Source organism: Leuresthes tenuis, unplaced genomic scaffold (assembly GCF_036924035.1).
Source record: "Leuresthes tenuis unplaced genomic scaffold, fLeuTen1.0.hap1 SCAF_13, whole genome shotgun sequence".
Lineage (NCBI taxonomy): Eukaryota > Metazoa > Chordata > Actinopteri > Atheriniformes > Atherinopsidae > Leuresthes > Leuresthes tenuis.
Window position 1 is genome coordinate 19,846,085 of NW_027325367.1, and position 21,744 is coordinate 19,867,828.

A 21,744-nucleotide genomic window follows, 5' to 3' on the forward strand; every position below is an offset into this window, starting at 1 on the left:
TTGCCAAAATACCTCCACTTATTTCCGACGGGTTCCTTTTCTTCTTAACTGGTCTCATCTGATGCATGATGCTCCGATGGAATTTAGAGGAAGTGCACCCGTGACCTAAATGTCCAGACGCGTCTTATGTAAGGACACCCTCCCTCTGGTCATAAAGCATTTCCTGCCACCATGGATAAAAGATTACTGCGTATTCTACAAGGCCTTTCCGGGAATTAAACATACAACACAAGATGCTGAGTTAAGCCTGATGTAACAGCACGATAGGGCAAAACTACGCTTTATTCCTTATACTAACAGTTAGTGTAAAGTATGTCTTTTGGTTTTTGGTAAGAACTTTTCAAATGTCAATGGTGTCTCCCTTAAATTTGATGCTGCTTTACCCCAGTTTCACCGTCTTTATCTGATAATAGGAAGATCAAAGTCAAGTCAGGATCACCTTCAAGCACACAGGTTCTCACAAGGGTCCATCAGATGTGCAAATGTTCTTTCAAATTGCAAACGTTCACCAGGTCAGAGATGCGACATCACTTTGAGTCAAGAACATTCTGTTGATTTTTCATATTTAGCAGCAAAGAGCACCATGAGTAATGGTAGTAAACGCAACCCCAGTTCATGCCTATATTTGGACAATTGTTAACGCAGTATTAGTTTCACTCTTAGATCATCCCTGTTTCTGTGAATGTGCTCATCCCTCTTTCAGACGGCTAAATGAATAAATCGTGGAATAAATTCCCACTTCTCCATCAGAGGCAATGAGATGCGTTAGGATACATATTAACATGAGAAGATAATCATCTGAGTGCCTCTGATGTCAGCCTCTCTGCTGGTTTTCTGCCCAGATACAGGGGAGGCGAATGGGAGCGTGGCAGTGTGCCTGCTAAAAGCTCGCAAAAGGTGAATGCGTTTCAGTTGTTCTTGAGATGATTCATGAGATGAAGTGTATTCATGTGGCCAACGCTTTTAAAACTAACTGCGTTGTGTTAGTCTTTTTGAAATTAACAATTAGCCAATAGAAGATCCTGATGCCTCTTCTTATGACTCCAGCAGCTGTTGTTACACTGCATTATCAGCACACCTGAATGTTTTCCTTGTAAGAGTGCTTTTTATATGTTCTATATTTATGTTTTATTTAGTTTTGAAAATAAGCTAAATTTGACTTTATAGGCAACTTTCTGCCAAATAAAACCACCCATACTCTTGAAACTACACAAATAACCAAAAAAGTTTGTATAAAGGTATGAGCAAGATATTCTAAAGGTCCCAATGAAGTCAAATTTGATGTTTAAATGTTTTGTTGACACTATACATCACTGAAATATCAGCATCTGGCCTTGTGCTATTTTGGCATTAGCGTGGCATTTCATGGAAAATGGAAAAATGTTGATGACACAACCTGCACTTGGGGGCATGTGGATCATATTTGGATTCTGAATATGAGAATAGCTGATGCAGAATGGTTGGAGAAGCCCGATCAGGCCACTGGAGCTGACTAATCAGAGCAGGCTGGGGTTTCTGGGAAGCGATTGAGGCTCCTAACTTCTGTGTTTACAGGAAATACATATACATGTGTAAGCTAACAGTACATTGCCAAGCTCCTTCATGATAACTTCAATACTTTTTGAGCAAAGCTTCCCAAAACAATTTGTTTGGCCTCCCATTCAGATATTTATTTCTTAAGGTTTTAACTATTCAAAATTAAATTAAAGTGAAATTCTCTATACTGTAGAGCTGCACCCAGCTCTTCCATCCTTGTCTTTATTTCGGCCCCTCTCCTCTGAAGTCACACGCTATCAATACCATTTCAGTCCACTATGATGGATGGGAGGTGGGTTTGATGGGTTGTGGTTCACCGACATCAGTTTTTTTCTTTTTTTTTTTAAATCAAGAAAAGCACCTACAGAAAAATGTAGCAATCTTTTGAATAAACCTTAAATACTTTGTGCATAAAACATGCTCTTCCCCTCTGCTGCAGGTCCAGAGAAGGTAGATGGCATATTACCGTGATGATCACAATAAAAAACTATCAAATACTTCCCAGTGAATTTAAATCATATTACTACTTGAAATGCACATCCCTACTCCTAATCCAATGAAATTAACTAAACTGACTAAAACTGACACGTCGCTGTACATGGGGCTTTAACTTAATAAATAATACTCTCGTGGCTGTAAATGATGGAATCTCCTCACCAAATAGATTTATCTTCCAACTTAAATTAAAAATAAAACTAATAATGTGGACTGTAGAAATAAAAGCATTGATTTACTTGACATGGGATAGTGCTAATCATGCTGCTTTGTAAAAACTTATCTAACTCAGGTCTAAACGATTTTAAAGGAATCTCTTCCGCTGGAACTCATAAGAATCACTGTTTTTAAGTATACCCATTTGTTATGTTGTGTGTTATATATACATGATCGAAAATGTAGGCTTCTCATGCAAATCGGCAACTGTCAGAACACGTTAACAACTGCCACAGCAGATCTTTTCTGAAGCATGTTCTATTTACTGTCCAGCAACTATTACATTGACCTATTGAACTCTATCTGCTTTGTTCTTTCCCTGCTGATCTATTTTTTTTTTAACATTCTTAATCTATCAGAGCCCACTGTTTTGCCAAGCTAGTGGCAGAACTCTGGGGCCTGTTATATTCTGCACCTTATGTGGTAAACGCATCAAAAAATGTGCATTAGTGCTGCATTGTAGCATACAACATGAGTGTGACCCATCAGGTGAAAGAAAGTCCCACCTTCACATAGAGCTGCTGGAACTCCTCCAGGTTGAGCCGGCCGGTGGGGCAGTCCTTCAGGAATCCCTTGTACCACTGCTTCAGCTCATGCTCGTTAAACTCCGTGTTCTTCACCAGATCCTCCATCACTTCAGGGGTCAGCTTGCTGTTCTGTTTCCCCATTTTTCCTGAGAAAAGGGACGGCACATGTCAAGCCCACAAAAACTGTTGCTGTTTAGGATATTTCAAGTGAGGCAGAACACAAAGAAGTGTCTGTTGCACATTGTCTTTAGGGGGGGGTCATTCATCGGGAGTGAAACCACGGATTCATGCATTTTAAAGAAATTAACTCTAATATGAAGCAATGGCACCGGGTTACATGTTGTAATAAGCTTCAGTTTGTTTTTGAGTTGTTTATTTGAGTTACGGCTTATCCTTCTTTTCGTTTCATTTCTTTAATTTTAAACCTTTTCATTTATTCCCATCTCATTTATAAGCCTATAAACGGCTGGATGACTGAGAATCAACATCTCTTTTTTTTTTTTTTGCATTTAATTTATTAAGAAAATATCAGGTTATATATATCTTTTTTTATTGAGCTAGAAATGCCTTTTCGGTGTGCAATATGCGTAGGTTTTCAATCGGGTAAAATGACAAATAAATACTCATCTGTTATGAGAAAATGTGCAAAGCAATTTTATATCACCATTCTATTTTCTCCAATTAAACAATTTTCCATAACCTATTCTAGCCTTTAACTACTTACTTTCCACATAGTCAATGTGTAACGCTGAGAATTAAACTCTTTTGGAGAGGGAACTAATTCAATCTTAAAGAGATTTTTTCAGAAAAACTCAAGTGTGTCTTGGTTTATTGTTCAATTTCCTCACTGCTGGTTCCTCCACACAGCTGCCTCTGTTCCTATCTTCAGGGTGCTTATGCTTCAGCTGTATGGCCTTCATTAGTTTATCAAACAACCTCCAATTATCATAAACTGGAAAAACATGGTTAGAGTTTGAAAACATTTCTCTGCTGAGATGTTCTATTAGACCTCTTCAACGTGAAGAGACCAACAGTAAGTGCGTGGTGTGGTGCCAGCCGCTCTCTGCAGGCCTGGTGGTGAGCAGGTGTTGCAGTAATGCACTGTAAAAGTGCCTCATCATGTGTTCATTTGATGAAGAAAAAGCATTCAAATTAGGCACTTTTGCACCGTTGGTGTCCATTGATGTCAATATTTTGGGGAAAAATCAACTTGAAATTCACTTAAAATCAGCAGTGCATCACTTTTGCAGTTTATTTTTAATCTAAATTGTATCACATAACCTTTTTAAGACGCTACAACGTCCAAATCCCAAGTTGGCTGCCAAACAGCAAATCCGCTACTGTGAGATATCAATCACACTTCGCACTTTTAAGGTATCCAAGACTGCTTATTGACCATCTATTGACTTTTCCTTTGTCGTCGCATAGCTCGGAAATGCTTTTCAGCTAACTATTACACCCTGAATGTCATTTTGTCATAAACCTGCTTGACAGCATCCAGGCAGGTTTCCAACACTGTCCCTCCTTGCAGCTACAGTATATCTTAGGCTGAAACATAATTCTGCCAGAGAACTAAAGTCAACAGTTATTCTGCGACAAGTTATCTCAAGGGGGCCTCTAGAAGTTTCCGCTTTATATTGTGGTAAAAAGAATATAAATCATCGGTACAAAATAGCCACGAGTATGATAAAGAACTACAATCTTGAGTAGTGTATTTAAAGCCATGAAAATGGTTTCAAACTTTTCATCAATAAATCATCAAGGGTCCTCCCAAACCTCAGAACTGCTTGAGGCGTCTAGCTGTTTCAAACAGGATCCGTATATTTAAACAGGCCTTAAATTTGAATGGAAGATGAGTTTTTTTTCTTTTTCGTTTTGTTGGCTCGAAATGTGTGTTTGGATTGTTTTTATTGCCTCACTGGGGCCTTCTCTGGAATAATCACCGGCCTTGTGCGGTCCCTATGGGGACCAAAGCTCAGCCTTAATGAGTTAGAACGTCATTAGGCTCTGCAACCACTCTGCGTGGTCCTTCGCAAACGCACATCAACATGTTATAGCATGTTGCTGCCACTGGGGGGCAGGCTCAGAAATACGTGGAACAATCTGAGGCGTGGGCTACGCTTCTAACCCACACTTCTTTGTTCTCTGCTTTTGCCGCTTTGTCCTCTTTGTGGTCATCTTCAAAGCCTAGCGCACTGTTTGTTCTTTGTAGGATGTCAAACAAGCCTGTCTGCATTAGCCGAAGAGCCAAAATCCATCTGGCGTGGGAGCGTGATATAGACGAATACCTGAGTGCCCCTAAATCAATGGTAGTCAGTGCAGTCAGGATAGCTGCACAAGCTTGTGTGTGTGTTTGTGCGTGTGTGCAGCAGCTCAGTTGCATGATTCAGAATACTGAAGAGAGTGTCACATCAGATCAGAAAAGTTATTTATAATTAAAATTGAATAAAGGAATTTCTCTTTTTCTGAAGACCTTGTAGAGCAGCTTCAACATTCTCTGGACCACATTCTGGCAGCCATTTGCCGAGGAAAGATAAATTTGCCTTGCCCTGAAATCCAATTTCAAAGTTGTTGTACCCAGGCTCACCATGACCCGAGTTCACAGAGGAACTCGGAATTAATTATGTACTAAACTGAAACTTGAGTTAGACAATGACTAACTGGGTCTGTGATCAAAATGAGCGAGGACAAAAAAAAAGAAAAAGAAAATGAACTGATTACAAATTCATTTGCTGCAGGTAGGGTGTGGAAAAAGCTGGTTATTCAAGGTAATGAGAAACAAAATCCAATTAAATTAGTAAGACACGATATTATAAACAAACAAACAAACAAAAAAAAACAATCCCATCTGGGGGAAGGAAAATCAAAGCAGAGAGGGATCAAGAGCACAATCACAGCAGTCCAACAAAAGCGATGCATATGTCAGAAAGATGACTTCGCTCTCAGCTGAGCTCAGTGAAGCGAACCCACAAGGTGAATGCTCACTGATAAATGCCACAGTTGGGAAATCTTTGATTAACAAACGAGAAATAAGGAGCATTTTGAGCCAGTGTAAAATCCTGGCTGAAGGATTACTCATTAGTTTCAAAGGATGTTTGATTATCTTGACACAAACCCAATCTATTTTGCTCCGCTACTGAAAACTAACAAACGTATTCAAACATTGTGGCTATCATGAGAGCCATTTCATGAACTGATGGTCAGTAGGTGCATTAAAGTGCATTAGAAATCCCTTAACTTGTGGAAGTTTCCCTGAGCAAGACACGGGCCATCTCCACCGCGGCCTGTTTGCGAGGACACATTATTCTATTTGGCAATAATAGCACAAATTGTGCCAAATGTGAACACACAGAGATTGGATTAGATTAAAAAAAGAATGCATCTCCCAAATAGGAGCTTTTTAGCAGCTCAGGAAAACAGGCTCTGTGTTAACGTGACCCCCCTTGGGTATCTTAAGTGCACTTGCTTATGAAAAGCAGAGGAAGGAGTACAATTTCCTCATTCATAATTGACCCTGAGATCCATCAACTGCCATTTCTGTGTGAAAATTAACTAAACTGGTGCTTGGGGAATTTATCCGTAATGAATAGTCATTTATAACTCATTTTTGTTGCCTTCAGAAAACAAGCACGTGGCTAATACGACTTATCTAGCTTTCAAAACAAGTATTTTGTACATCAGGGAGCAAAACGCTGACACATTCTCACTCACCGGGTGAAAAATATCCTTACCTGAAATATTTTTTCTTTTCACTCCTTTTCTTCAGAGAGCCATGTACACACCATTTATGCAACCACATCCCTCAGATCTCTGGTTTTGAAATGTCGGGTCTTGAACTGTCAGTCTTCAACTTACAGATCACAAAAATATCAGAATAAATGAATAAAAGGCTAACGAAATTTCCCCTGGGCCCTGAAGGCGTCTTATACCAACCACGACAGGCATATAGTTACAGGCTATAGCAGACTGACATGAACTGAAAACTAGCCTTCCTCTGTGTTTGCCGATCCGTAACATACAACAAATGTCTCAGTGCTGCGAGGGAAGTGATGACGCAATGCGCTCTGACATTAAGTTGCCAAACCTTCTCTGTAACAAGACGGGCCGAGGCTGAAATCAGCTGCTGCAGTAGGAGACACACGTGTCATGGGAGAGATGCGAACAGGAGACACGTTACAGCCTCGCCATCATGTCCATCATGTGTGCGTGTGCAGGCAAGAGTGTCAGTGCTTGTTCAATAGAAAGCAATTTCATTTGATTGTTCTCATTTCTTATATTTTGCTTCCAAGGAGCCAGACTGTCTTGGGCTCTTTTTTAAGTGTCCTTGAGTTCCCCAAGTTTTTCTTTGGACTTTGTTACTGGCCGCCTGTTACAAAGCCACATCATTTGTTTCCAGCTCCTCAGTAGGATCGATCTATCTAAAGAAGGCCAAGAATAACATGTTTTGACAGGTATAAAATAGCGTTTTTGCACCAACAAGGTGATTCCCAAAGAGCTATTAGCTGAAAACTGGATAAGTGGAGAGCACAAGACAAACTGACAGACCTTAAAAAAAATGTTGACAGCTGATAAACAGTATCTGAAATCCTGGAAATCAGTGGCAACAGGTCTTATGGAGGGATGAATCCTCCCCCAGAGCCAGATACGTCAACATTATTCAAGCAGTGTGGGATCATCTTGACAGAGAACAGAACAAAAAGGCAGCCGGCGTCCAAAGAAGAGATGTGGAATGTGCTTCCAGAAGCCTGGAGAACTATTCCTGAAAACTAAAGGGAACTAAAAGGTGATCATATGAAATACAGACTTTCAAGCTTGTTGAAATTGTACAAGATCTATTCTTCTGTTTTTGCATTTCAATAACAACACGTTTCAGGTACCCCTGCACCTGTTTACAGGTGAATATATAAAGCAGTGAAGCATGGCTTGAGACTTCTGCAAGGCCCTGTATGTGCAGTATGGCTGCACGAGCTTGTGTTCCCGTGTAGAATTACCGCAGCCTTTCAGACTGCATGTTGGACACGCAGGTTTCCATAACTGAGTTTGTTCATATGAGGGCACTTTGCATCCCGGGACAGCAGCGCGTCGTTAAGGCTCTCCGAGCACAAAGCAAGCCTAGAATTACAGCACAAGATTCCAAATCCCAATCCCTAAAATGACGCTGAATGGCCGATGGTCACGTTCGCAGTGTGCTAACGAAAGCTCACGCTGCATCAGAACAACTGCTCCTCATCGCTCTGGCTGTTGTCATTCATTCAGCGCGCAGCAGAGCTGATTCTGCACCTGTGCTGTCAGCGTGCAGCCTTACATGTTCTCCTGCCATGCTGAACTTGTAACTTGGCTGTAGGTAACGAAAACACATTAATTCAACTGTCTGGGGAAAGTATTTATCTTGAGTGTATAATCTGTGGTGCACAAATACGTCACCCTTTTTCATCTCATACTGCCTACATGGTTAGTTTTGTATAAAGCCTGCAACTGCAGGCCCACCTTTGATGGGTGAAGCAACTTCAACACATCCAACACATATTTGCAAGCACGTTTTCTGAGACCTTTGCTTTGTGTCTGGAATTAAAGCAGCCCATTTACCTTAAATATCTGATAATGCTCGACTCCTATACGGTACCTGTCATTTCCAATAAGCTCGTCCCCTAACAGTCATTTGTCAGAGCTGCCTATGAGCCCTGTCACTCCCTCACCTTTCTTGTTACGGGTTCCCGTCAACCTTGTGGAATAAAAATCCTATTTTTATGTTACACTGTAGAACCGAGATTTAAGCGTGCAAATGTGATATCGCCAAAATGTATTTTACATTCTCAAGCTTTTTCTGATGCGGTCTCTCCGTCAATGAGAGAAAAAGTGCTCGGATTTTAGACAAATGCACTGTGAACCCACCCCAAGCCTGCGTGTTCGCTCTTAAAAAAGCTCCCAAAAAGCCTGAAAGAAGAAACATAGCGCTGGTTCATCATCAGCAGATGTCAGTGCTTTGTTTTAGCGAGAGAAATTAGTGGGGCCAGGTATGGGACAAGACACGCTGGGTCACTTTGCAGTGCAGTGCGGAGCAGAGCACCACGCTGACTCTAAACCTGAGTCATAGCCCCGTCCCATGCTCCACTGGAGCCTTGTCAGAGGAAAAGAGAGGCTAGAAAAAGAGAAGAAAAAAAAGTCAGGCCCATCAGCTGGCAGGTGTGGACTGGCACAAAGATAAATGGTCAAAAGCGTGATTTTTTTTTCAGTGGCATAACAGCCAGCAGAGCCCCCTCTGAGCCATGCAATAGGCTGTTACATAACACCATCCCTTTACCAGCATTTGCCAACAGGGGCTGACCTTGAGAGGAAGGCAGATTCCTGGTGAAGCAAGGCAACATCAGACGAAACAAAGCAGTCTGAGGTTTTAAATCAGGGAAATCTGTTAGATTTCAGCCTAATCCTGCTGCCCTTATTGTGGAGAAATGTGTGTGTGAGTGTGTGTGAATAGGAGAGGTGGGGGTGCAACAGTGATGGAGGGGGCTGGTGGTTTGGATGTGTCTGCGCTGATTTGCAAAAAAGTAGCTTCCCCCTAAGGATGGGTTAGAGAGACACAACACACCCCCCCCCCCCCCCCCCCCCCAACTCTCCCTCTCCCAAACACACACGCGCGCACACCATCGCAACATCAGCACCAGTGACTGACGAGCTACACGAGGATACATCACACCACATCGTGCCCTGTCACGCCAAGCCGCCCCACGCAAGTGTCAATTATGACCGAGAAAATTCACACAGCTGCGCTGATAGGGAAGATTATAAAGACAAACCGTCACTTATGCTTGTTTCCTCTTTACTTCTGATGCTGTCTGGTGTGTGCGCGCGCCCGCGAAGGATGCAAGAGTAAATCCAAGCATGACACAACCATGTTTATCTGTTGTGTGCGCGTGTGTGTGCCAAACGGCAAAGAAAAAAAATAAACAAATGTCACAAGGATTGAATCAAACAGCTGTGCTGACAAACTGGATGTGTCGTTATTTGCTATTTGCGTCTCATTAACATGGACTTAATGCGCCAATAAATCAATGAATCACTCAGGAAATTAAAAGGATGACGCACCAGGTTGCATCATGCTGGTATACATACAACACTGAGAGGATAACGTTCAAGAGAATACATGGGTTTTTTTCTCTTACGCCTCAATCAATATAAAACACAAAAGCACCCCTCTTACCTTAGCGAGCGTGCGAAGTCTACGAGAGAAGTCCGGTGGTCTGGTGTCTGGAGTGGTCACACAAACCCTGCGAGGACGGAGAAACAAATGTCTGAGGCGCTCTCTCTGTTGAGCCACGAGAGGATTTGGGTTTGCCCTGCGTTTTTGTTTCGTTTCTAGTGCGTCTTTATGTCTGCTGTTTGCCGGAGAAAAGTCAGAAAGTAAGCGGCGCAGGTCCGTAGGATGATGCTGCCGAACACAGAGTGCTGCTGATGTTCTGAGAGGAGGAGGAGGCGGCGGCAGATACTGGGAGGGCGCGCGGTGCGCATCTGTCTCGCTCGCTCCTCGCACGTGTGGTTGTTCGCTGCGTGTCAGCAAACCAGAGAAGAAAGGCAGAAAGTACAAACACGAACTGTTGTACTCCACGTTTTCATGAGCAACGTTAATTTTGCGCTGCCACCCCGGTGCCACAAACCAAATAGACTAAGTGGTTCTCTCTTATAATGGCCTTCCTAAACCACTAGTTACGTTTCACCGAGCTGCACCGACCGGAACACTTTCGCGCCATTTATTGAGAGGCAGGGGCGAAAAAAAATCACTAGTGTCACTTATTAGCTAGCTAATCCAGGGAGAGTCAGGGTTAATGGCAAACAAACTAAAACAGTTCGTTTAGAAGGTAAGTAAAGTAGATGTAAGGTTGACTCCGAACAGAATGAGTGGACAGGTTACTATCACTAACTTTACATGTAAGCTAATGTGGCCGAGGGCGATTTAAAATGGCATTTACTGTGATAGCTAGTACAGTACGCTGAGTTTGCTTGCTTATTTAGCCCGAGTTCACTTTTATTCCCAAGAAGAAATATAAAGGAAAGACCAAGTCATAAAAGTATGACATATTGAGATTTAAGAAAAGGCATGCAACAAATTCACATCTCCAAAAAAGCAATTTATATGTTGTTTCTTTCTTTTTTAATGCCAGCTAGCAGGCTACCATATAAGACATCATGTAATCAAAGCTAACAAAAGCAGTTGGTCTATTGTCTTAACATTGCTTGCGGAATTATTGGCACCCCTGCAAACAACCCTTTGAAAGTATGTACTTTATGGAAGTATGTTCACGAATGTGTTCATTTGCATGCATTTTCAGGGTAAAAACACTGAACACTGTATGAAGTCAGCTTCATAGTTTGACATGTCAGAGTAGCAGTAGTTTTTTTTGTTTTATAGAAGGGGTTGTGAATATCTCTTTTTGTTGCTTCACAATTAAGAAAACGCTATAAAATGCCAGAAAAAAATGCCAGATTCCATCATATTTTTTGGGATGAAATGTGTTCTTTGGTGTAAGCTATGAATGAGATAGCCCATGGAAAAAAATCTTAGTAATACATTCATGAGCTCAACTGGAAAGGTTGGTGTGTGTGTAAGTGCTGCTGAAGTGAAGATTGTTCCTGCTGTGTCTCACCTTAAATAATACAATATAGTACAATAGTACAATACGTACCCGAGGCACATCGGCTGGTAGTTTGGGTTACCTTTTCCATTGCTGAAACTCTTCTCATTCAGGTTTTCTAACATTTCTTTACTCAAAAAACACTCATAAGTTAAAGAGAATGTCTGCGTTGTGAAATTGGTTACAACATACAGCTGTCACATGCAGTGTTAGATTAGATTTCCCTTTCTTGTTCCACAATAGGGAAATTCACAAATTTATTGCTTAGAGACAATGGCTGTTTTTGGCTCTTTGAAATGTTTTCAGTGGGATTTGGTTCAGGACTCATTTCCCTTTTCGACACAGTCGCGTGTCCCAGGTTGCTGTCCTGCTAAAGTACACAAGAACTTCACCTCAGATGTCGTTCTTGACCAATGGAACATATGCACTAAGTAGCTTCCATAAACCTCCGATTTCACTATTCCTCTGAGAAAGACAGCAAAGCAGCCCTGCAGCATGATAGAGTCATCATCGTGTGTTTGGGTGTTCTTTTTCTTGCGAGCTTCATTTTGTCCCCTGTAAACAAACTGCATTCCAACTTAGCTCTACGTTTGTTTCCGCTGTCCGTAGAACAATATACTTAAAAGGCTTTTGCAAACATTAACTTGCCTCATCGAAATGACATTTGCATATCATTTTTGTTGTAGTGGTTAGTCTTTTTTAGAAGCAGCAAATCTCGTCCTGTTAATAACAACACTGCTGTTTTTGAACATTTATAAACACAAAAAGAAAGAAACTCACTTTGACAACACAAGCCGTCAGTATGCTTTTGTCCTCAGTTTTCGATTCCATGCTGCAACATGTAATAAAATTATAGCTTCCAACTGTAAGCCATGGGAGTCGTGGCTTAGTAGGATACATTACCAACAGAGCTTATGTTAAAGTTGGAAATATATTAGTTATCCTGTTATGATGTCATACAAAATGTCGGCTTACAAAAGACCAATTGTGATTATGGTAAACAAAGATTTCTTTGTTGGGAACTCAGTACCGGGATACTTCTCCAGTAATGCTATAAAAAGATGTGCATGATTGCTTTTTGATGAGTTAACCTGTTGATTTTAGCAGTCTAGCTCTCGGGTAAGACAGCACTGTTCACGCCCTCAATCTGTTTCCTCTTTAGGTTTTTTTTATTTGAAAAAGAGGATGGATGGAATCACACAAGGCGATGTCAGTCCATGGACAGAGAGGGAGCTTTCTTTCCCACACTCCCCAAAACGACCACGGACAGATTGTGCTGTGACAGATGGCTTCACTGGGAACAGCAGGCTCGACTCTTCAGAGCCTTCGACACCTCAGAAAACAACAAGTTACCTGTCACCAAGCAACCTGCTGGAGACTGAGGGCCCGAGTGGCACAGCAGAATCTGAAGATTTTCAAGATTTTCAAGATGCAACACCTCATGTCCAATCAAAGGACAGTTCTGCTGATGCGACTACTTCAGACAGTAATGGTGCACACGCAGGATCATCTGAAGTGTGTTTTATCAGTCCTGAGAAACACCCAGTAGTTCTGATGAGCAGTGAGCAGCCTCCAGCTACTGAAACAAACCAGCTCAGTCTATGTCTGAGTGATGGTACATGTGGGTCTCTCCCTTCAGCCAGCACAAACACACCCAGTGTTCTTGACTGCAGGCAGCTGGGGGAGCCACTCAAGGACGAAGTTCCTGATAATTGCTGTCTTTCCACTGGAAACGGCGAGGATGAGGAGGTCAGATGTCAGTCTGATTACACGTATAAAGATGCAGTACATGTCACAGGTCTTTGTAATACATGGAGTCAATTTGCTGAAGTTGTGGAGGCTTATCAGAGGAGCGAGGAGCTTGATTTTATTGAGAATATCTCTTTCAGTGAGGCAGAAGGGGAGTGTCCTGTATCTTCCAGGGATTATGCAGACTTTAAACCACTCAACACATACCCTGAGGAGGACTCATCTGGAAACTTCGCAGAAGGTGGAAAAAATGAAGAGAATATATTAGAACTACTGATTTGTGAGACTGAAATCGTCGCCATTTGTGAAGAAGAAATAAAAGACCAAGTTAGGGAGAATGGCTTAAGCAAAAACCTCATCCCTACTGCTGAGAAATGTGACGAGGAATCACTTCTTTCCAACAATATGCTGTTTGACACAAATATTGTAGTTGAAAATGGGACTTTTGAAGTTGATGACTACAGTGGGGCTGCTCACACGGCAGAGATTCCAGTGCCTGAAAGAATCAGTCAAGAGCCTGCTGAAGGAGATAATGACGCAGACCCTTTCAGTGTAACTGACCCTGCAATCATTAGTGAGATCGAAAGAGTGTTCAGTAGCTCAGACTGCACTGCAGGTGTAGAATTATCTCCATCAGAAAAAGTCTGCAAGATAGAAGCACCTCTTCCACTTTGTTCTGATGTCAGAACTTCACAGAGGGATTCATCACCAGACCAGACCGCTGAGTTTAATCAGCAAAGCAGAACACAACAGTGCAAAGATAAAAATGAAGTGCTCCATCAGTCATCAGAATCACAGGCTTATTTCAATCAGATGTGTGGTGTGACTGGCAATAAAGGCAACTTTCAATTGGAATCCAGTTCCAGCAGCCCCACAAAACCCCGTCCTGCTGGGGATGATGGAGTACAAGAAAGCCGTGATCCTGACAGACACCAGCTGAAAGAGCAGAGTCAATCCAGCTGTTTTCCTGCCAGCACTGACCACACCAAGAAGCAGCAGGTGGGATATTCACAGACTGAAACCGACAGAGTGGAAGAGACAGCTGAGATAGAAGAAAGAGAGGAAGTTGTGAATTTTCTGAAACAGAGTGATGAACAGGGGGACTTAGAAAATGCAATAATGTCTGAGGAAAAACTTCAGTTAAAAAATGAACAAGACAAAGAAGACAGCTTCATTGATGACCAGAGAGAGCGAGAAAGACAAAAATACGACAGTGGGTTTAACTGTGTTGATGCCAAACTCGGAAGACAGCCTTTGTGTGAGGAACCACTTTGTGCTGATATTTGTGAGGAGAATGTTGCCACAGAAAGAAAAGAGGGAAAGGGAAGAGAAGACGTGGAAACTGGATGGGAAAATTCAGAGTTTCAGGCACAATCTGAGGTGGCTGTGCAGAAACAAAGTAAGCACAAAGATGATGAAGGCATCGGTGGATGGACGGAGGGGAGCAGACTGACTTTTTGTGGAGATGACCAAGAACATAGTCTTCGCTGTTTCTCTGATCGCCAACACGGAGAGGATACGTCCACGGCTGAAACTGAAGATCAGCTTTCAGCCTTCAATTTTCCTTTGAATGATGCGGTTGTGCCATGTCAGCAGAATCTAATTCATTCACAAAAAGCTCACCACAACTCCCCAGAACTAAAGTGTAGTGACAGATTTCTCCCATCTGCCCTCACGCTGCACATCCATGTGCCGGAGGGGTTTGACACTTTCGAAAAGATCCAGCTCTCACCGGATGATGACGACGATGATGATGCTGCTGGTCTGGGCAGCTTGCCTGTCCTCACCAGCTCACCCAGGCAGCTGTTGAAAACACCCCAGCAACAACTTCGACACCACATGCCCATGGCAGAGAGTGACAGTCAAGGCAAAATACCAGGGGAGGAGGAGGTGGAAGGAGGAGATGAAGAGGACGAGGAGGAGGTGGAAAGATCTGGACGTCACACTGACATGTCAAATGGATTTGTTAGCAGTGACTCCACGTGTAATGAAGTCCCAAACTTTATCCCCGCAGCAGATGTCAGACGGCCAGAGCAACAGCCTAGCTGCGGATCAGCCTGTGATCCCTCTGACCACACACACAATGAATTACACCCACAGCCAGTGTGTTCTGCTGTTCACTCTGAGAGCAAAGGTTCTCCGTCTGATCCGAACTACAGCACTGAGTTTGAAATGAAGGAACAGTTCAACAGGGTCTTGAAAGAGCTGAACTTGTTTTTTGATATCAGTAGAAACGATGTTGCAAGCGACAGTGGACCACCTTCACCCGAGCGGTGTTGTGATTTACCCGAAACGCTTATGGCCAAAACATCAACATGCACAGAGCACCTCAGCAGTCCAGAACTGGGACACAGAAACACAGGTAGCTATACCATGTTATTCATCAGTGGGCCCACAGTGTGTGACATATGAACTGACATCAGTCGAACACATTCTGATCAAAGCTTTAGTGTTGTTGGTGTACATGTGGTACAGCTAAGCTAACCCTTAGATCATTCCCAGGACCACTCAGATTGATTCATCCATATGTATTTTAAAGTACCTGAAAAAGTGTGAGTAGAATGCATTTATGTCCAATTACCCCAAACTACACTGCAATAGACACAGATGCTGATATTCCTTTATCCTGAAGAATATGTGCTTTTCTTCAGCGAATCTCTGCTGGTTCCCTGACACCCTCACTGTGATGACAGGACTGTGGGGAGGGGTCCCTCAGCCAATGTCCAGAAAAGAGCGAACATAGCAGTTAATCTTCTGGAGCATTTACTTTGTTTCTGCTTCATATTTGTCATAGTCTTCAGACTTCAGGGCCCCTGCCTCTTCACATTGGCAAATGCTGAAAAGCTATTTAGGTGTTGCATCTTGTTAATCGCTATTTATACACAGAGTAAGAATTTAGAAGCGGAGTTAGATGGCTGAGTCTAGTGCAGGCAGTTCAATCAAAGACTCTGGGACCAGACGGTACTCTCTTTTGTGATGTTGCACTTTTGGCACCGAGTAAAAATAGATTGTTTTCTCGCCTATTTTTAGACGAAGCTGATGAAGATCACAGCATGGAAATATGTGGAGGGGATCCAGTGGTTTCTCTTACTGCTGTCAGGAGTGAGGGCGAACAGGAAGTGCCCCTTGACAGATACACAAGCTGGGAAGCATCCAAGGACACGGCAGAGAAAGACAGAGGTTCCGTCTTAAGTTCTTTTCTACTTTTCTGTCCCGAAAAAGTGTCTCCATCACTCACTATCCATTCATTTTGAGAAAAACTCTGTTGCCCAATCGGAGAATTTCTTCAGAAGCAGTTTTAAACAATAATATGTATTCATCTTATCAATTGTTTTAAGTCTTGCATAGTTTATTTGCAGTGGTGATTGATGGACTTGAAAAAGGTCAGCTTGGTTTGTTCAGTGAGGAGACACAATTACTTTTATTGATTTGTCTCATCAAATGGACACGGCTTACTCTGACAAAGGTTGAAATATTCTTCTTTTTTTTACTTCTTCAATAAGCTGCAGGGGAACAGGAACACCTTAATGAATGTAGAAACTGTGCTTATGGCCAAACAAATGAGACAGAGCTAGTCAGTCCTCACTGTCAGTGTGCTGCTTTCAGAGCCTCGGGACATGCTTCAGAAAGGGAAAACATGGTCTCCCTCCTTCATGTGTCTTCCTCTGTTGGAACAGCTGGGACAAAGTGAGTTTCATTTCAAACTGTTTACATTTTGTTGAGAAAACAGTCGATCTTCTACGATCAGTCATAATGTCTTCACCTTTAATCTGTTTTTGCTTTATAGCATGCTTCTATGTGGTGACATTAAAACCTTTCTAAAGCAGCCAAAATCAAAAAGAGAAACAGTACAACCGCTGAAGTATATTGAGAAACACTCTCCTCTTCGTCTAGTTTTAGCTTTTCTTTCTTCTTTGTCTGCTGGTCTTCCTTTTCATTCAGAACCCGAGTGTGTCTACTGATAGCAAAGTGAGGTGGCATCTAAATATTTAACAGGAATCAGTCTAACAACCTGCCCCTTTGAGGCTGCAGTGTTTTCAGTTTGAGGGACAAAGTCATTCCAATGCCCTGGCTGCACTGTCCACACATTTAGAAACATCATATTAGGCTTGTTGCCTTTTGAAAAAAAAATAAATAAATTAAAAATAGCCGTAAGCATAGGAAAGGCTGTGTTCACATTTCTTTTCCTTTCATGCCTTTATCTGCCTGAAAGCTCTGGCAGGCAGACGGGACAGCTGTGTACAATGTTGGATTTGTGTTCTTCTGTTTGTTCAGGACCACCAGAGCAGCCCAGGAGACTGGAGCCTCTGAAAACATGCACACGTCCAATTCGAGTCGGACTTTCCAAAAGAGCCAAGACCAAACACCTGCACCGCTCGCATCCCTACAAATAAACACGGAGGCTGAGGTGACGCACGTGTGTTCTGATGTTGAATAACTGTTATTTCCTGACGTCTGTTGACAGAACTGTCTTTGAGTTTTTCGTCAGTTTTTAGGCGTTCTGGTTTCTTACTTTACTGCTCAAAATGGCTCTTTTCACATCACACATTTACATTTCCTCGTGGGTGGTTCCAATATAATCACAGTTTGCTGCTGATTGCTCACAGAGAAGATTTCTTGTTATTTTTTGTCCACATTTTTAAATTGGTGGTAAAAAAAAAAAAAAAAAAGAAGAAAGAAATGTTCCAGTTTGCACCTTTCCCCCAAATATTTATATATACATGGATCTATTTATTTCTACATAGTATTTATTGAATTAATATATTCCATGATTGTGGTTTGAAATGATATATATTGTAGTTTTATTGCTTTTATTTGCAGACTGTCTGCACATTTTATATTTCCATTTAGTTACTGTAGCCTCCACACCTGACTGAATAGTAAAAAATACTCTTAATAATTCATTGAAGTTTGTTCCATAAACTTTGTTCTTGTATGTTTCACTGTTTTGGCTGTGTTGACACAGTATTGCGTGGTGTTCCTGTAATGTGTGAGCTGAATACGCTCCGTGTGTTTTTTGTGTGTTCTGTTGCTTTCACCATTAAATGGGTTCCGATGTTTGCAACGTATCCTTGAGCAGTTAAGTGGGAGGTTAGCTGGAGGTTTTACACCGATCCTCGGCCATTACAGTGGCAAAGTGTTTTTTTACGATCCAGCTGTGTGTGTCTGAAAGACTCCTTCACTCTTCCAGTAAAGGTTGTAATGATGCATGTACAATTAAATGTGTTTTCAGTGCACAGAATCGGTTCTGTGACTTCCTGTCATTACTGGAGCACAAAATATTGATAAACTGATTAGAAATCACATGATCACACATTTTAAATGAAGCTATTATTGGCTGCATCAGAGGGACAGCTGAGAAAACCAGCTAAGCCTAATAGCTTAGCTGGTTTTCAGGCACGTCAGTTTGAGAGAGACTGTATAGATTTGGGTTGTATTGGCTGTTGGGAGTGGCAGTGGCACCCTGGTTCAAGTCACAGCTGTGAATAAAGAAAGTGCACGCTGGCCGCTCTAAACTCTTATCAGCACACAAGGAACAATCATCTGGTCCTTACCGGGTCGTAAAATGAGGTAATTACAATCTCAGCACGCGGCATCTTAAACGGAGTCCTTATTCAGTTAACAAAGTCAAAGCTAAACCTAAACAGTTTGTGTGTGTGTGTGAGGAAAAACTAACTATACTCCATGATTTGATAGCTTGCGTATCTACAGTTAGCAACAATAACTTGAGGCAACGAATTATTGAAAGAGGGAATTTTCTGTATCAGTTGCTCACATTGTTGTGGAGGAATTTTAGCCCCTTCTTTTTTCTACAGCTCTGCTTCTGTTCAGTTCAGAGTTAATCTGCTGGCATTCATTTATATCTTTCTTAAGGTCCCACCACAGCATTCAAATCAGGTTGAAGTCTGGACTTTGACTGGACCATTGAAACACCTCAATTCTTTTCTTTTTCAGCCATTCTGTTGTAGATTTGCTGCAGTGTTTGGGATCATCGTCCTGTTTCAGCCAAGCTTTCGCTGTCCCACATTTGACTCTAGAATACTTTGGTATCCAGAGGAGTTCACTCAATGACTGCAGGGTGTCCAGGTCCTGTGGCTGCAGAACAAGCCCAGATCATCAGCCCTCCACCACCATGCTTGACAGTTGGTTTGAGGTGTTTGTGCTGATATGCTGTGTTTGGGTTTCACAAAATGTGCCGCTGTGGATTATGACCAAACATCCATTTTAGTTTTGCCTGTCCAAAGGATATCGTTCCAGAAGACTTGTGGTTTGTTCAGATGAGGCTTCACAAACCTAAGCTATGCTGTAATGTTCGTCTGGAAAGAAGGGGCTTTCTCCTGCAGCCCTTCCTTTTTCAGTCTGTACTGTCATGAACTTTATCATTTAACAGGCGATCAGAGGCCTGCAGAGTCTGGGATGTAGCTCTTGGGTTTGGGCGGAGCTTGCTGTAATGTCCATCTCAGGGAAGATTGGTATTTGTCTTGAATGTTTGTGAATAATTTCTCCAAATGCAGAAAGATGGACTCCTAACTCTTTCAAACTGGGCAGCAACAGTTGCTTCTCTAAGGCCGTTGCTGATGGCTGGGGTCCACTTAGTGTATTTTATCAAAGCAGTTTGAACGGTTTTGATGCTTTTTTGAAAGACTTGTGTTTCTTTTTTTCCACGTCCCGATCATACCTCTGAGTGAAAACAGGTGGACCTTTGTGCCAGTAAATAGAGGTTTTGGAAGCATTGAGTTTCTGTGGGCAGGGTGCATCAGCTGGCAGACAGGCGAGTGCAAATCAGAAAGAAACCTTCCCACAGTACGCCTTTCCAAAAATAATTGGATTCTGACGCTGCACATTCAATCTGCCTCTTAATCAGGTACACTTTGGGAAAGCTTTGGGTGCTGAATTAGATTTTTTTTGGGGTGATAATGACTCTGTCAGTGTTTGGCTTGTCTGTGCGATTTTTGCCCAGTTTGTTTGCTGATTTGTTGCCAGGCTTGGGCTGTAAGCGAATATTGACACCTCTCCCGCTTTGACGCATTCCACTCTGCTGTCTGCTGTAATGACAAGTTCTATTCCTACAGCTGCTAACCAACTGCATTAATAACGACCCATCTAACAACTTCATGCTCCATTCATTGTCTTCAATGAGACCGCATTTCCGCCTCCGCTTCCTGGAACAGCATTTCATCTGTTACTGTTGCTTATTGATTCCACGCGGGACAGTGATTTTATAGTTTTAGTCGCACCTCACTTGAAACGCATTGAAGTGTGTCGCCTGTGCATGATTACCTAATTGCCACATTTCCAAATGGCAGAATGATAAGCCATTGGCACACGGTGCCATCTGTGTGGGAAGTCTTGTGTTTTAAAAATGTATTTGTTCGAGGGATTAAAGGGAGACTTTCAACACCAACTGCTTCAGCTTAAGGATGAAAAGAATCATTTTTCTACAAATCACCTCATAATAAGTAAAAACATTAACCTTAATTCTACTGTATGCACAAAAAATGGAAATACTGGATTTATAACCATCCACTTCACATCGTTCCTTCATAATTTCCTTTTCTTTTTTTTTTTTTTTTTTTTACAGATAAATGATAATACTGTTGGAATCAGTCCTGAGTGTGTTTCTGCTGCAGGTCCTCTTGGAAAAAACTCGTTTTTTTCCCTCTGCCCCGTGCACGCTGAGGATCATTCGTCCATCTGTTAACTTCCTTCGCTGGGCAACTTTTGATGAATCAGCATGATAGGAGGGCAGTTCTAACAAATGGAACGATAACTGAGTTGACTTGTGTCGAACTGAAGTTGTGTGGAACTTGTTTAAAGTGTCTTCGAAAATTGGTATAAACACTTGATATGAATAGAATAAAAAGAAACTGAACTGAAGGGAGCAGCGCGTTAAGGGCCGTCAGCTGGTGGACATTTTGTAGAGCTGTGGTTTTCATTTCAGCATTTTGTCACAATATGCCATAAGTAGCCAACAAATGCCCGCTTAATGCCTTTGTTTTGAAACAAAAACATCTAGAGGTTGCAGCTGATGAGTGATGCAAGCCATTTGCATGTAGTCGAGCAGATAAACGGCACGATGCAAAACTGCTAAGATGTGCTGGAATGGAAAATGATTACTCTTGTTCCTGTTATTGTTGCATTTCGTCATCTAAAGAAGGTAAAAAGGACTTTCTTTTTTGACTGATATGTTATCAAAATGTTCAGAAAAAGCAGTCCATGCAGAGCTGTTGTCTTTGTTTAGTTCTTTCCTTTAATGTCAGATTGCGTTTAAAATTAAAATGCTTCTTCCTGTCTGTGTAAAATGAAAAAGACATTGCAGCTAGGACTTGAAAGACTCAAGTGAAGACAGAAGTTATCAATTAATTTTTTTTTCCTGTCCATTTAAGTCTTCGCTGTATAATTTATTTACCAAAAATGATGAGTTCCAGACATAACCTAAGGTCTCGAGGCGAAACCTGGCTGTTCTTTTGATTCCCACATTTTTAGTTAATCCTCTCCACTATGATTAAATCAATTAGACATGCACAAATTTGTTTGTTTTCATTTTGCAGAATAGAGGATGGCTATTATCCCAGCAGGAGGCATCAAATAAT

The 21,744-nt window shown here is 41.9% G+C and overlaps 1 protein-coding gene across 1 annotated transcript in view; it reads right to left on the bottom strand.

The window, feature by feature from the left end:
- The window catches only part of vsnl1a (visinin-like 1a), a 37,432-nt gene extending 27,016 nt beyond the window's left edge, over positions 1-10,416 (bottom strand). The window contains exons 1-2 of the mRNA XM_072362473.1: positions 9,973-10,416; positions 2,754-2,920 (exon numbers count right to left, since the gene is read on the bottom strand). Of these exons, the coding sequence (XP_072218574.1) occupies positions 2,754-2,915 (162 nt within the window). The 5' untranslated portion in view covers positions 2,916-2,920; positions 9,973-10,416. The remainder of the gene's footprint in view (positions 1-2,753; positions 2,921-9,972) is intronic.
- Positions 10,417-21,744: the final 11,328 nt, after the last annotated feature.